General features: G+C 51.7%; 1 protein-coding gene across 1 annotated transcript in view; it reads left to right on the forward strand.

Annotated features, from left to right (window-relative positions):
- The window catches only part of AGBL2 (ATP/GTP binding protein like 2), a 262,082-nt gene extending 251,164 nt beyond the window's left edge, over nt 1–10,918 (forward strand). The window contains exon 19 of the mRNA XM_030199493.1: nt 10,842–10,918. Coding sequence (XP_030055353.1) covers nt 10,842–10,887 — 46 coding nt within the window. The 3' untranslated portion in view covers nt 10,888–10,918. The remainder of the gene's footprint in view (nt 1–10,841) is intronic.
- Nucleotides 10,919–13,032: the final 2,114 nt, after the last annotated feature.

Genomic DNA, 13,032 nt, shown 5'->3' on the forward strand with positions numbered 1-13,032 from the left:
CTGCATTTCAGAGAGGGACCGTAGCACTGTGGCGTTCGGTCAGTTGAAGCACGTGTTTCATGTTTTTTGCTTCTGAGTACAGGGTTCTTTGACCTTTCGGGGTTGTAATTGTTTATTGGTTTCATTTGTTTTCTGCTTTGTTAAGGATTTACTGGCTGCTTGGGGGTTGGCTGCTAGCTTATACTGGTTTAAGTTTTAGTGTTCTCAGTCTCCCTCTGCTGGTAGGCGTGCATAACCCAAGCGTCTTGACCAGTCTGGAGGGTCTAGAGGAAAGAAAATTAGCAGGTAAGACCTAATTTCACCTTTATGTGTAATCACAACATTCTTGTCTCGAATCACAGGTATAAAGCGGGACTTTGTGCTTCGCTTTATTATTTGCACAAGTAGTCGCCCCATCCGTTCTCCATATTTATAAAACGTATATTTGTGATATAATAAAGATTTTATTGTGCGCTCAAGTAGCAAGCTGTTTAATGCTACTCTTGTGGCTGTCATTGTTTCATATGTCTCGGGTGAAGGGTGTTGGATATATTTTCGTTTCAGTGATCATTGCATTTTCTAGATTTATTATACCCTTTGCTATGCATTTATTCTGCCCTGCTATGAACGCAATGATATCTCCCCGGAGGACCGCCTTAACTGTGGACCAGAACAGAATAGGGTCATCAGTGTGCTGCTGATTAAAGTCTGCAAAATCCTGCCATTTCATCTGCAAAATACTGCACAAACTCCTGGGAAGAATATAAATAAGCTGGAAACCTCCAGCTGGGCGTTTGTTAGAAATGCTGGGCAGCCTCCAAGTCTATCCACACTAATGCATGATCTGATATCTCTTCTGGTGTTATGACCACAGACACCACTTCTGTAAAATTCTCCCTAGAGACAAAGATGTAATTAATCTCGATAGAGTGTGATGCACTCTAGAAGTATGTGTGTAATCCCTTTCCTCTGGATGTAGCAAGCGCCAGGGATCCACCATCTCCAGCGCCATGCAAAAATGTTCAAGCACAGTCAGGGATGGTGAATGTCTGGGTTTTGATGGTTTTGAGTGATCCAATTGGGGATCCAATACCGGGTTCATGTCCCCTGCCACAATCAGGGGCCATTGTGAGTATTGCTGACAGGTGGCGAGTAGCTTAGGGTAGAAAGTATCAGACGGCACTGCTGGAGCATATACTGCCACTAACGTGACCTCTCGGCCCTGCAGGTTGAGCTGTAATCCCACATATCTTGCCCCTCCTCCCTCAAATAGCAATTTAGCTTGACATGCCAACGACTTGCGCAATAAAATGGCTTCTCCCCCTCTTCGCCCGGATGTGGGAGAACAAAACACCTCCCCCACCCACTTACTTTTCAACTTTAAGTGCTCCCCTGCTGAGAGCTTAGTCTCTTGGAATGTGGGGGGGATTTCGTCTCCAATTAAAAGAACAAAAATAATAGCAGCCCTAAATAGATGTAAGGCAAGTGTGTTTACAAGAGACTATGCGGGTCGTGCGCGCTACAGATTTATCTAGGATACACACTTATCTTGTTCTGTAAATTGACAGCAAATGTTTCAAAAGGCCCTGGTGCGCCCAGCGTCGCCCCAGAGCTTCTCCATTTGACTCCCAGTGCACACATAGTGGCTCCAACCTCTCTCACACAAAACCAGAAGCGTAACTTCCCATTTACCCGATCTCTCCCTTTGTTACAGTGTACTCTTAATATACCCCACCCTCTCCCCTTTTGTACTTCATGCATACAGTAAACCAGAAAATCCCTTACCCCTCCCCCCCTAAACTCCCAAACCTTACCCTATCATTATCCATCTTATCTCAGATAGATATGAGGATCCACTGCCTGAGGCCCTACATCCATCCAAGGCATTATTAAACATTGCTTACATTACTTATAAGAACATCCGCATTATACTTATCTGCTGTATCTAATCAGTCTCATACCAACATGTAATCCCATTGTTTCAAGAATGTCCAGTCTGAGCTTGTTCCAGCTCTGTAATGAATGCTTTCGCTGGCTCCAGCGTAGCATAGGAACACCAGTGTCCTTGCACTTATACTTTAAGAAGCGCTGGATGGAGCAACATGAAACGCATATTTTTCTCATGGAGGTAGCTGCAGATCGGCAAAAACTGTTTTCTATGTGCCCTCAGGTTGACTTAGTCTTGAAAAATACGCACAGGATGACCATCATATTGAACCTTGCCCCCTTTTAAGTGGAGGAGTGGCCTAGTGGTTAAGGTGGTGGACTTTGGTCCTGGGGAACTGAGGAACTGAGTTCAATTCCCACTTCAGGCACAGGCAGCTCCTTGTGACTCTGGGCAAGTCACTTAACCCTCCATTCTCCGAGGACAAGCAGGCTGCTTGTTCTCACTGATGGGTGACGTCCACGGCAGCCCCTCCAATCGGAAACTTCACTAGCAAAGGTCTTTGCTAGTCCTCGCGCGCTCATGCGCACCGCGCATGCGCGGCCGTCTTCCCGCCCGAACCGGCTCGTGTTCGTCAGTCTTCTTTTGTCCACGCTCGGTACGGTCGTGTTTTCGCCGTGTCGGGCCCCGCAAAGTCGACCTCGCGCGTTCATCGTGTGTTTTCAAGAGAAAAAAATTATAATCCTTTCTGTGTGGGAAAAGACTCTTGGTCTTTTCTTCCCCCGCTATTTTCAGCTTTCGCCCCGGTAAGTTTTCTTTCGTCGTCGGGGTAGGCCGCTTTTAGGCCTCGGGTCGAAGTTTTCTTCCCCTTGTTTTTTCGGTGCCTTTTCCGCCATTTCGACTTTTGATCTCGCCGGCGTGATTTTTCCGCCCATGACATCGAAGTCTACCAGCGGCTTCAAGAAGTGCACCCAGTGCGCCCGGGTCATCTCGCTCACTGACAGGCACGCGTCGTGTCTTCAGTGCTTGGGGGCTGGGCACCGCCCGCAGGCCTGTAGTCTGTGTTCCCTTTTGCAAAAGCGGACTCAGGTAGTGAGATTGGCCCAGTGGAACGTTTTGTTCTCGGGCTCTTCGTCGGCATCGGCACCGGGGGTATCGAGTGCATCGACGTCTTCAGCGTCCAGAGCTTCATCCTCGGCCGCCAGTACATCGAGTGCATCGAGGCATCGGACCTCTGCATCAGCGCCGAGACATCGGATAGCTGCATCGACGTCGGTGGTACCGGGACCTCGTCTGCTGATGTCGTCGGACGGTGGTGCTTCGTCTGGAGTGCAGGTGAGGGCTGTCCATTCCCCTGCTGGTGGCGGTGAGCCTTCGGGTGGGTCTCCCCCTACCCTGAGGGCTCCTGCGGTACAGCCCCCCCGAGACCGGCCTCCTTCGGCCTCGGCCCCGAGGAAGCGACGACTGGATTCTACGTCCTCCTCGTCGGTGCCGGGAAGCTCCGGTGACATGCTTCGTTCCAAGAAATCGAAGAAGCATCGTCATCGGTCCCCTTCCCGGGTTGGCACCGAGAGCTCTGGGTCGCCGAGGGAGTCGGCACCCACCAGGCATCGGCACCGAGAGGACCGCTCACCCTCTGTTCAGGAGGTGTCGATGCGCTCCTCTCTGGACAGCCCGGAACAGCCTCCACGCCCGGAACAGGTTCTGACGTCGACGCCTGCATCGACCTCCATGCCTTTCTCTGCAGCCTCTCTGAACGAGAGCCTCCGGGCCGTTCTCCCAGAGATTCTGGGAGAGCTGTTGCGCCCTACCCCTCCGGTACCGGCGGTGCTTGCGCCACCGGTACCGTCGAGCATGGCGCCGGCTGGCCCATTGCCCGAGGTGAGGTCTCCGGCGTCGGTGCCGCGTGCGGTACCGGCTGCCGTCGCCTCCCAGGAAGGCTCCCCGACTACGTCGGCGGAGGGAGCTTCGCCGATGCGGGCGAGGGAGTCTACCTCTCGACGCCCCCATCGTGGACGTGGCTCCACAGAGTCGAGTCGGGCACGGTTGCAGACACAGGTCCGTGAACTTGTGTCTGACACCGAGGGTGAGGCCTCGTGGGAAGAGGAAGAAGACCCCAGATATTTCTCTGACGAGGAGTCTGAGGGTCTTCCTTCCGATCCCACTCCCTCTCCTGAGAGACAGCTTTCTCCTCCCGAGAGTCTGTCTTTTGCTTCCTTTGTCCGGGAGATGTCTACGGCCATCCCCTTCCCGGTGGTTGTGGAGGACGAGCCCAGGGCTGAAATGTTTGAGCTCCTGGACTATCCTTCTCCACCTAAGGAAGCGTCCACTGTACCCATGCACCATGTCCTAAAAAAGACATTGCTGGCGAACTGGACCAAGCCTTTAACTAATCCCCACATCCCCAAGAAGATCGAGTCCCAGTACCGGATCCATGGGGACCCAGATCTGATGCGCATTCAGTTGCCTCATGATTCTGGAGTTGTGGATCTAGCCCTAAAGAAGGCTAAGAGTTCTAGGGAGCATGCTTCGGCGCCCCCGGGCAAGGACTCTAGAACCTTAGACTCCTTTGGGAGGAAGGCCTATCATTCCTCTATGCTCATGGCCAAAATTCAGTCCTACCAGCTCTACACGAGCATACACATGCGGAACAATGTGCGTCAGTTGGCGGGCTTGGTTGATGCGCTCCCCCCTGAGCAAGCCAAGCCTTTTCAGGAGGTGGTCAGGCAGCTGAAGGCGTGCAGAAAATTCCTGGCCAGAGGGGTGAATGACACCTTTGATGTTGCGTCCAGGGCCGCTGCTCAAGGTGTGGTGATGCGCAGGCTCTCATGGCTGCGTGCCTCCGACCTGGAGAATAGAATCCAGCAGCGGATTGCGGACTCGCCTTGCCGTGCGGATAACATTTTTGGAGAGAAAGTCGAACAGGTGGTAGAGCAGCTCCACCAGCGGGACACCGCATTCGACAAGTTCTCCCGCCGGCAGCCTTCAGCCTCTACCTCTACAGGTAGAAGATTTTTGGGGGGAAGGAAGACTGTTCCCTACTCTTCTGGCAAGCGTAGGTACAATCCTCCTTCTCGACAGCCTGCGGCCCAGGCTAAGCCCCAGCACGCTCGCTCTCGTCAGCAGCGTGCGCCTCAGCAAGGCCCCTCGGCTCCCCAGCAAAAGCAAGGGACGAGCTTTTGACTGGCTCCAGCAGAGCATAGCCGACATCCAAGTGTCAGTGCCGGGTGACCTGCCAGTCGGAGGGAGGTTGAAAGCTTTTCACCAAAGGTGGCCTCTCATAACCTCCGATCAGTGGGTTCTCCAAATAGTCCGGCAAGGATACACTCTCAATTTGGCCTCAAAACCTCCAAATTGTCCACCGGGAGCTCAGTCTTACAGCTTCCAGCACAAGCAGGTACTTGCAGAGGAACTCTCCGCCCTTCTCAGCGCCAATGCGGTTGAACCCGTGCCATCCGGGCAAGAAGGGCTGGGATTCTATTCCAGGTACTTCCTTGTGGAAAAGAAAACAGGGGGGATGCGTCCCATCCTAGACCTAAGGGCCCTGAACAAATATCTAATCAAATAAAAGTTCAGGATGCTTTCCCTGGGCACCCTCCTTCCCATGATTCAGGAAAACGATTGGCTATGCTCTCTGGACTTGAAGGATGCCTACACACACATCCTGATACTGCCAGCTCAAAGACAGTATCTGCGATTTCAGCTGGGCACACGTCACTTCCAGTACTGTGTGCTACCCTTTGGGCTCGCCTCTGCGCCCAGGGTGTTCACAAAGTGCTTGGCTGTAGTAGCAGCGGCACTTCGCAGGCTGGGGGTGCACGTGTTCCCATATCTCGACGATTGGCTGGTGAAGAACACATCCGAGGCAGGAGCCCTGCAGTCCATGCAGATGACTATTCGCCTCCTGGAGCTACTGGGGTTTGTGATAAATTATCCAAAGTCCCATCTTCTCCCAGTGCAGAGACTCGAATTCATAGGAGCTCTGCTGGATTCTCGGACGGCTCGCGCCTATCTCCCAGAGACGAGAGCCAACAACTTGTTGTCCCTCGTCTCCCGGGTGCGAGCGTCCCAGCAGATCACAGCTCGGCAGATGTTGAGATTGCTAGGCCACATGGCCTCCACAGTCCATGTGACTCCCATGGCCCGCCTTCACATGAGATCTGCTCAATGGACCCTAGCTTCCCAGTGGTTCCAGGCTGCTGGGGATCTAGAAGACGTAATCCACCTGTCTACGAGTTTTCTCGAATCCCTGTATTGGTGGACGATTTGGTCCAATCTGACTCTGGGACGTCCTTTCCAAATTCCTCAGCCACAAAAAGTGCTGACCACGGATGCGTCTCTCCTGGGCTGGGGAGCTCATGTCGATGGGCTTCACACCCAAGGAAGCTGGTCCCTCCAGGAACGCAATCTGCAGATCAATCTTCTGGAGTTTCAGAGATCGGCTGTCCCACCAAATTATCCAAATTCAGACAGACAACCAGGTTGCCATGTACTACGTCAACAAGCAGGGGGGCACCGGATCTCGCCCCCTGTGTCAGGAAGCTGTCAGCATGTGGCTCTGGGCTCGCCGTCACGGCATGGTGCTCCAAGCCACATATCTGGCAGGCGTAAACAACAGTCTGGCCGACAGGTTGAGCAGGATTATGCAACCTCACGAGTGGTCGCTCAATTCCCGTGTAGTGCGACAGATCTTCCAGGTGTGGGGCACCCCCTTGGTAGACCTCTTCGCATCTCGAGCCAACCACAAAGTCCCTCAGTTCTGTTTCAGGCTTCAGGCCCACGGCAGATTGGCATCGGATGCCTTCCTCCTGGACTGGGAGGAGGGTCTGCTGTATGCTTATCCTCCCATACCTCTGGTGGGGAAGACTTTGTTGAAACTCAAGCAAGATCGAGGCACCATGATTCTGATTGCTCCTTTTTGGCCGCGTCAGATCTGGTTCCCTCTTCTTCTGGAGTTGTCCTCCGAAGAACCGTGGAGATTGGAGTGTTTTCCGACCCTCATCACACAGGACGAAGGGGCGCTTCTGCATCCCAACCTCCGGTCCCTGGCTCTCACGGCCTGGATGTTGAGAGCGTAGACTTTGCCTCTTTGGGTCTGTCAGAGGGTGTCTCACGCATCTTGCTTGCTTCCAGGAAAGATTCCACTAAGAGGAGTTACTTCTTTCTATGGAGGAGGTTTGCCGTCTGGTGTGACAGCAAGGCCCTAGATCCTCGCTCTTGTCCTACACAGACCCTGCTTGAATACCTTCTGCACTTGTCTGAGTCTGGTCTCAAGACCAACTCTGTAAGGGTTCACCTTAGTGCAATCAGTGCATACCATTACCATGTGGAAGGTAAGCCGATCTCAGGACAGCCTTTAGTTGTTCGCTTCATTAGAGGTTTGCTGTTGTCAAAGCCCCCTGTCAAGCCTCCTACAGTGTCATGGGATCTCAATGTCGTTCTCACCCAGCTGATGAAACCTCCTTTTGAGCCACTGAATTCCTGCCATCTGAAGTACTTGACCTGGAAGGTCATTTTCTTGGTGGCAGTTACTTCAGCTCGTAGAGTCAGTGAGCTTCAGGCCCTGGTAGCCCAGGCCCCTTACACCAAATTTCATCATAACAGAGTAGTCCTCCGCACTCACCCTAAGTTCTTGCCAAAGGTTGTGTCGGAGTTCCATCTGAACCAGTCAATTGTCTTGCCAACATTCTTTCCCCGTCCTCATTCCTGCCCTGCTGAACGTCAGCTGCACACATTGGACTGCAAGAGAGCATTGGCCTTCTATCTGGAGTGGACACAGCCCAACAGACAGTCCGCCCAATTGTTTGTTTCTTTTGATCCCAATAGGAGGGGAGTGGCTGTGGGGAAACGCACCATATCCAATTGGCTAGCAGATTGCATTTCCTTCACTTACGCCCAGGTGGGGCTGGCTCTTGAGGGTCATGTCACGGCTCATAATGTTAGAGCCATGGCTGCGTCGGTAGCCCACTTGAAGTCAGCCTCTATTGAAGAAATTTGCAAAGCTGCGACGTGGTCATCTGTCCACACATTCACATCTCATTACTGCCTGCAGCAGGATACCCGACGCGACAGTCGGTTCGGGCAGTCAGTTCTTCAGAACCTGTTTGGGCTTTAGGATCCAACTCCACCCCCCGAGGGCCCTGTTTGTTCTGTTCCAGGCTACACTCTCAGTTAGTTGGTAAATTTTTTAGGTCAATCTCAGTTATGTCCTCGCCGTTGCGAGGCCCAATTGACCATGGTTGTTGTTTTGAGTGAGCCTGGGGGCTAGGGGTACCCCATCAGTGAGAACAAGCAGCCTGCTTGTCCTCGGAGAAAGCGAATGCTACATACCTGTAGAAGGTATTCTCCGAGGACAGCAGGCTGCTTGTTCTCACAAACCCGCCCACCTCCCCTTTGGAGTTGTGTCTTCCCTTGCTTTGTTTTGCTACATATGGGACTGACGAACACGAGCCGGTTCGGGCGGGAAGACGGCCGCGCATGCGCGGTGCGCATGAGCGCGCGAGGACTAGCAAAGACCTTTGCTAGTGAAGTTTCCGATTGGAGGGGCTGCCGTGGACGTCACCCATCAGTGAGAACAATCAGCCTGCTGTCCTCGGAGAATACCTTCTACAGGTATGTAGCATTCGCTTTGCCCCATGTAAGCCACATTGAGCCTGCCATGAGTGGGAAAGCACGGGGTACAAATGTAACAAAAAATAAAATATTTCCATTTTATGAGTATAGTTGTGTACTTTAATTATCACTGCACGTGGCAGTTGTCGGCCATTTTGTTGTTTTCCCATGCGGTGAGCTCGTTCCAAGCACAGCTGCCCTGTCCGATCCGACACTGCAAACTCCGTTGCCAGCCAGCGCTCAAGCATCGAAGTCAGCACTTTATCACTCACTAACTCCGGTAAACCTATGATCCGTAAATTTAGGGTTACCATATGTCTCCAGAAAAAGGAGAACGGATTGAGCCAGCCGGGTTTTACTTCCATTGCTTTCCATTGAAAGCAATGGAAGTAAAACCCGGCTGGCTCAATCCGTCCTCCTTTTTCTGGAGCCATATGGTAACCCTACGTAAATTAGGCCGATGAGATCAGTTTTCCAGACAAATGCTGTACTGTATCCTGCAGTGCTTTCACTGTCGCTGCCGTAGTAGGAGATGTGTCTTCAAGGGCTAATATTCTCTGCTCTAGTTCTCCCGTACCATTATTGGTGTCCGCCAAAATGCTTTCAAAGTTTTTAAACTGCTCCGAAAGGCGTTCTAGTTTAGGCTCCACTGCCTTCTCCACCACTGCAGTCAGTTATAACAATTGTACCGTCGAAAAGGCTGGGCCATTTTGTAAGTTCTGGTCTTCCATTTTGGCCAGCTCTGCTCTCGGCTTCTCTCGTTCACGTTTAGTTCCTTTGTTAGCCTGTCATTGGCATTAAGTATTTATTCATTCAACAATCCCAACAGCGATCAGGCACTTTTTTGCGATGAAGTTTGCAGCAATATTAGATTTTGTGGGTGCAGGAACCTCAGAGAGCTGGAACCCATGTCCTACTCCCTCAATGCATCACGTGGTCTCTGAGATCAATTTTTAATATCTACTTATACCTATATGACACTGTGTCTATCTAGTTAATTTATCTCTTGCATGAAATTGACAGCTCCTGTAGCCACATGTCTTAACTGGTTTCTCTGTCACAGTCTCTACCTGCTCACTTCTATTTTATCAAAGTATCATCTTGGATTATATCACAGTTTTCATAAGAGGATTGTTCAGTGTATTGTTTTTATATTTGTTTGTCTTTATTTACTATCTGGTTGATATTCAGCCAGTGGCAGTCAGCATGTTTTTAAACTCCAACAGCCGTGGGCTGAATTAAGGCCCTGATATTCAATGCTGGGCCATGTCCTGGCACCAGCATTGAATATCCAGGGCATATACAGGCATGCTTGGCTATCGGTACTTATCCAGGTACCAGCCAGTATCCAGCAGTCTCATCCCTCTCTTGCCCCTTTTTGGCTCCAGGTTCAAAATGGCTGTGATGATCCCTTAGTAGTACTACCACTAGGGAGAAGCCTTTCATATAAGGGCTGCCTTGTAGGGAAGTCCCACAAGACTACCACTAAGAGGTCATTGTGGCCATTGTGAACCCAGAGCCAAGATGGGATAGGAGCCAGAGGGAACTGCTTCTGCCCTATCCCACTAGACTACCAGGGTTCACCTCTGGGTAAATCCCAAAGGTGGGATCTGAACGAGGAGGTCTTTATTTTGTATCAGGGAGCTGGGGGAGAGGGGATCTGAGTTTTTCCCCCTTTTACAAAGCCGCTAGCAGCTGCCGGTGTGGTAATGCTGACCAGTGGCGAAGCCGGGCCTACTCACTTTGGGCTCAGACCCACCTAGTAGCACCACACCTATGATGTGGCTGGCAGGGATTCCCAAGCCCCACCAACTGCAAACTCTCAACAACTGCCCCTCTTGCATACCTTATAAATAGCAGATCTTCGCCTGCAGCAAGCAGCAACTGCTACATACTGCTCGCACCAGCCCCACAGCCTTCCCTCTGATGTATTCCCACCTATGCGGAAACAGGAAGTTGCATCAGTGGAAAGGCTGTGAGGCCAACATGAGCAGTGTGTATTAGTTGCTGCTCACTGCCGGTGAAAATCTGCTATTTAAAAAGTATGCGGGAGAGGGAGGATGTTTGAGAGACCATATGGCATGCAGGCGAGAGAAGGAGAGACCAAATCACCTGTGGGATGGGATGGGGTTCTTCTGCCCACCCATCTTAGGTACAGGCCCACCAAAAATTGGGTGTCTGGCTATGCCCCTGATGCTGACTCAGCCCATTCAAAGTGTTTATGAAGTGACAGTTCTCTGGATGTGAGAAATAGTTCTGAGAACATGCTACCAGTAATTCCAGGATCCACCTTCATTAGATCTGATTCCTCAGAAGAAATGACGATTCCTGAATGCCTAATTTCAGCTTTACAAAATCATTCCAGGGTCATCATCCCACGTACCAATACTCAGTTCACAAAAGGAGAATAACGCAGGATGAGCTGACCTCAGCCACCTCTTCTGGATCAGGTGAGCATTGCTGAAATTGAAGAGTGAGTCAGATATACATCCAGCAACAGCATCTCCCGAAAATGATGCATTATATGCACAGCCCTTCACAATCTCATCTAGATCTAGTTTTAAAAAAAAGTTTATTTGGGCCCGATACTCAGTTCATAAACCCAGATACTCAGGGCATGTCCAGCCTTTGGCATTGAATATCCAGGTTAGTGCAGTGACCGGGAAGTTAATCAGACAATGGCCAATATTCAGACCAGTGCCTGGTAAACTTGGCGGATAAAATTAGGACAGCTTTTTTGCTGTCTTAACTTTATCCACATACTTAGCTGGTTAGCAGACTGAATATCGTAGGTTAACTAGTGGCTCTGCCCAAACTCTGCCCCCAGACCACCTCTAACTTCACCAGTTAGGGAATGGCCGATTACAGTCGATATGCAGTAGCACTACTCAGTTAAGTGCTGCTGAATATTAGTAGCCAGCTTAGTTGGGGTTTAACCGGGCAGGGGCATTTCCTATTTGCTTAAACCCATTTAAATATTGACCTCTATAGACTTTGAAATCTAGGTGTTCATAAATTGTGTTTTTATTTCAGGTATTGGGTATTTTGGGAGTGTATTAAAAATAGATTTTTATTGATGCAAGCAGTGCTTGTAGTTGCATTTTTTTCAGTTGATTCTTCAGAAACCTTAATTCAGTTTTTTAAAGTTTTATATATCTTTATTAAAAATAAATAAACTGTTTCAGCACAATCCACCTACAGCACCTCAGCAAAACCCCAGTCCCAGTACTCTCTCTCAAGCACACTTGCTCCCTCCCTCCCAGCACAGCACCAGTACTCTCATTCCCTATCAGCATATTCTTCCTCTGCTTCTGACATATGTCTAAAAATGGACTGTGTATCATTCTCCGAGGACAAGCAGGCTGCTTGTTCTCACGACTGGGTGACGTCCGCGGCAGCCCCCACCAACCGGAAGAAGCTTCGCGGGCGGTCCGCACGCAGGGCACGCCCACCGCGCATGCGCGGCCGTCTTCCCGCCCGTGCGCGACCGTTCCCACCAGTCTTATTTTTTCTGCGCTGGAGAGAGTCGTGCGTCGCCGCTCTCTCTTGTCAGCCCCGGAAAACCGTCGTGTTGTTTGCGAAGTTCTTATTTTTTGTTTCTGGTTCCCGCGCGTTCCGGACTTTCTCTTTTCTTGTTTAAAAAAAAAAAAAGAAGAGTGAACGCGCTTGTTTTTTCTCTCATTTCTAGCGGGGGCGTCGCGTTGCGGCCTTGTGGCCGCGCGGGTCGATTTATTTTTTGAGGTGTGATTTACCGCCACCATCGACGACTTTAATTTCGCCGACGTGATTTTTCCGTTGATGTCCTCGAAGGTCCCGAGTGGATTTAAGACGTGTGGTCGGTGCGGCCGGCCTATCTCGCAGACCGACACCCACGCTTGGTGCCTCCAGTGCCTCGGGCCGGAGCACAATATCAAGTCGTGTTCTTTGTGTCTTGGTCTCCGGAAACGGACTCAGGTTGCGAGGCAAGTTCTTCGGGACCGTCTTTTTGGAACTTGCGCCGGCCCCTCGACGTCGACCTCGACGGCATCGGTATCGACGGCCGGTTCTTCGGTACCGGTATCGATGTCTGCGAAATCGGCACCGATGGCATCGACCCCAGGAGCACAGGTCCCATCGGCCCGCCGGTCCTCCGGTGATGGTAGGGGTGAGAGGCCGCGTGGGCAATCGGCCCCGGTCACTCCCTCTGCCCATGGCCCTCGGGACCGAACCCTGTCTGACCCGGCCCCTCGAGACCGAGGGGGATCGACCTCCTCCTCCGTTCCACCGGGCGCCGATGACGGGCGCCGCAAAAAGCAGAAAAAGCACCGTCATTGGTCCCCATCGGTGTGCCCGGCTCTTGGTGCCGGCGAGGAGTCGACGACGAAGCGTCCGCGTCGAGAGGAGAGGTCCCCTTTGGTAGTGGAGGTACCGACACGTCAGGGTCCCAGCACTTCGGTGCAGTCTCCTGGACCCGAGCAGCTTCCGGCACCGGCACCCTCTACCGGCCCCCCCGTCTTTCCCGACAGCAGGCCTGGACGAGTGCCTCCGAGCCATCCTTCCGGGGATCCTGGAAGGGC

This window comes from Microcaecilia unicolor, chromosome 4 (assembly GCF_901765095.1).
Source record: "Microcaecilia unicolor chromosome 4, aMicUni1.1, whole genome shotgun sequence".
Lineage (NCBI taxonomy): Eukaryota > Metazoa > Chordata > Amphibia > Gymnophiona > Siphonopidae > Microcaecilia > Microcaecilia unicolor.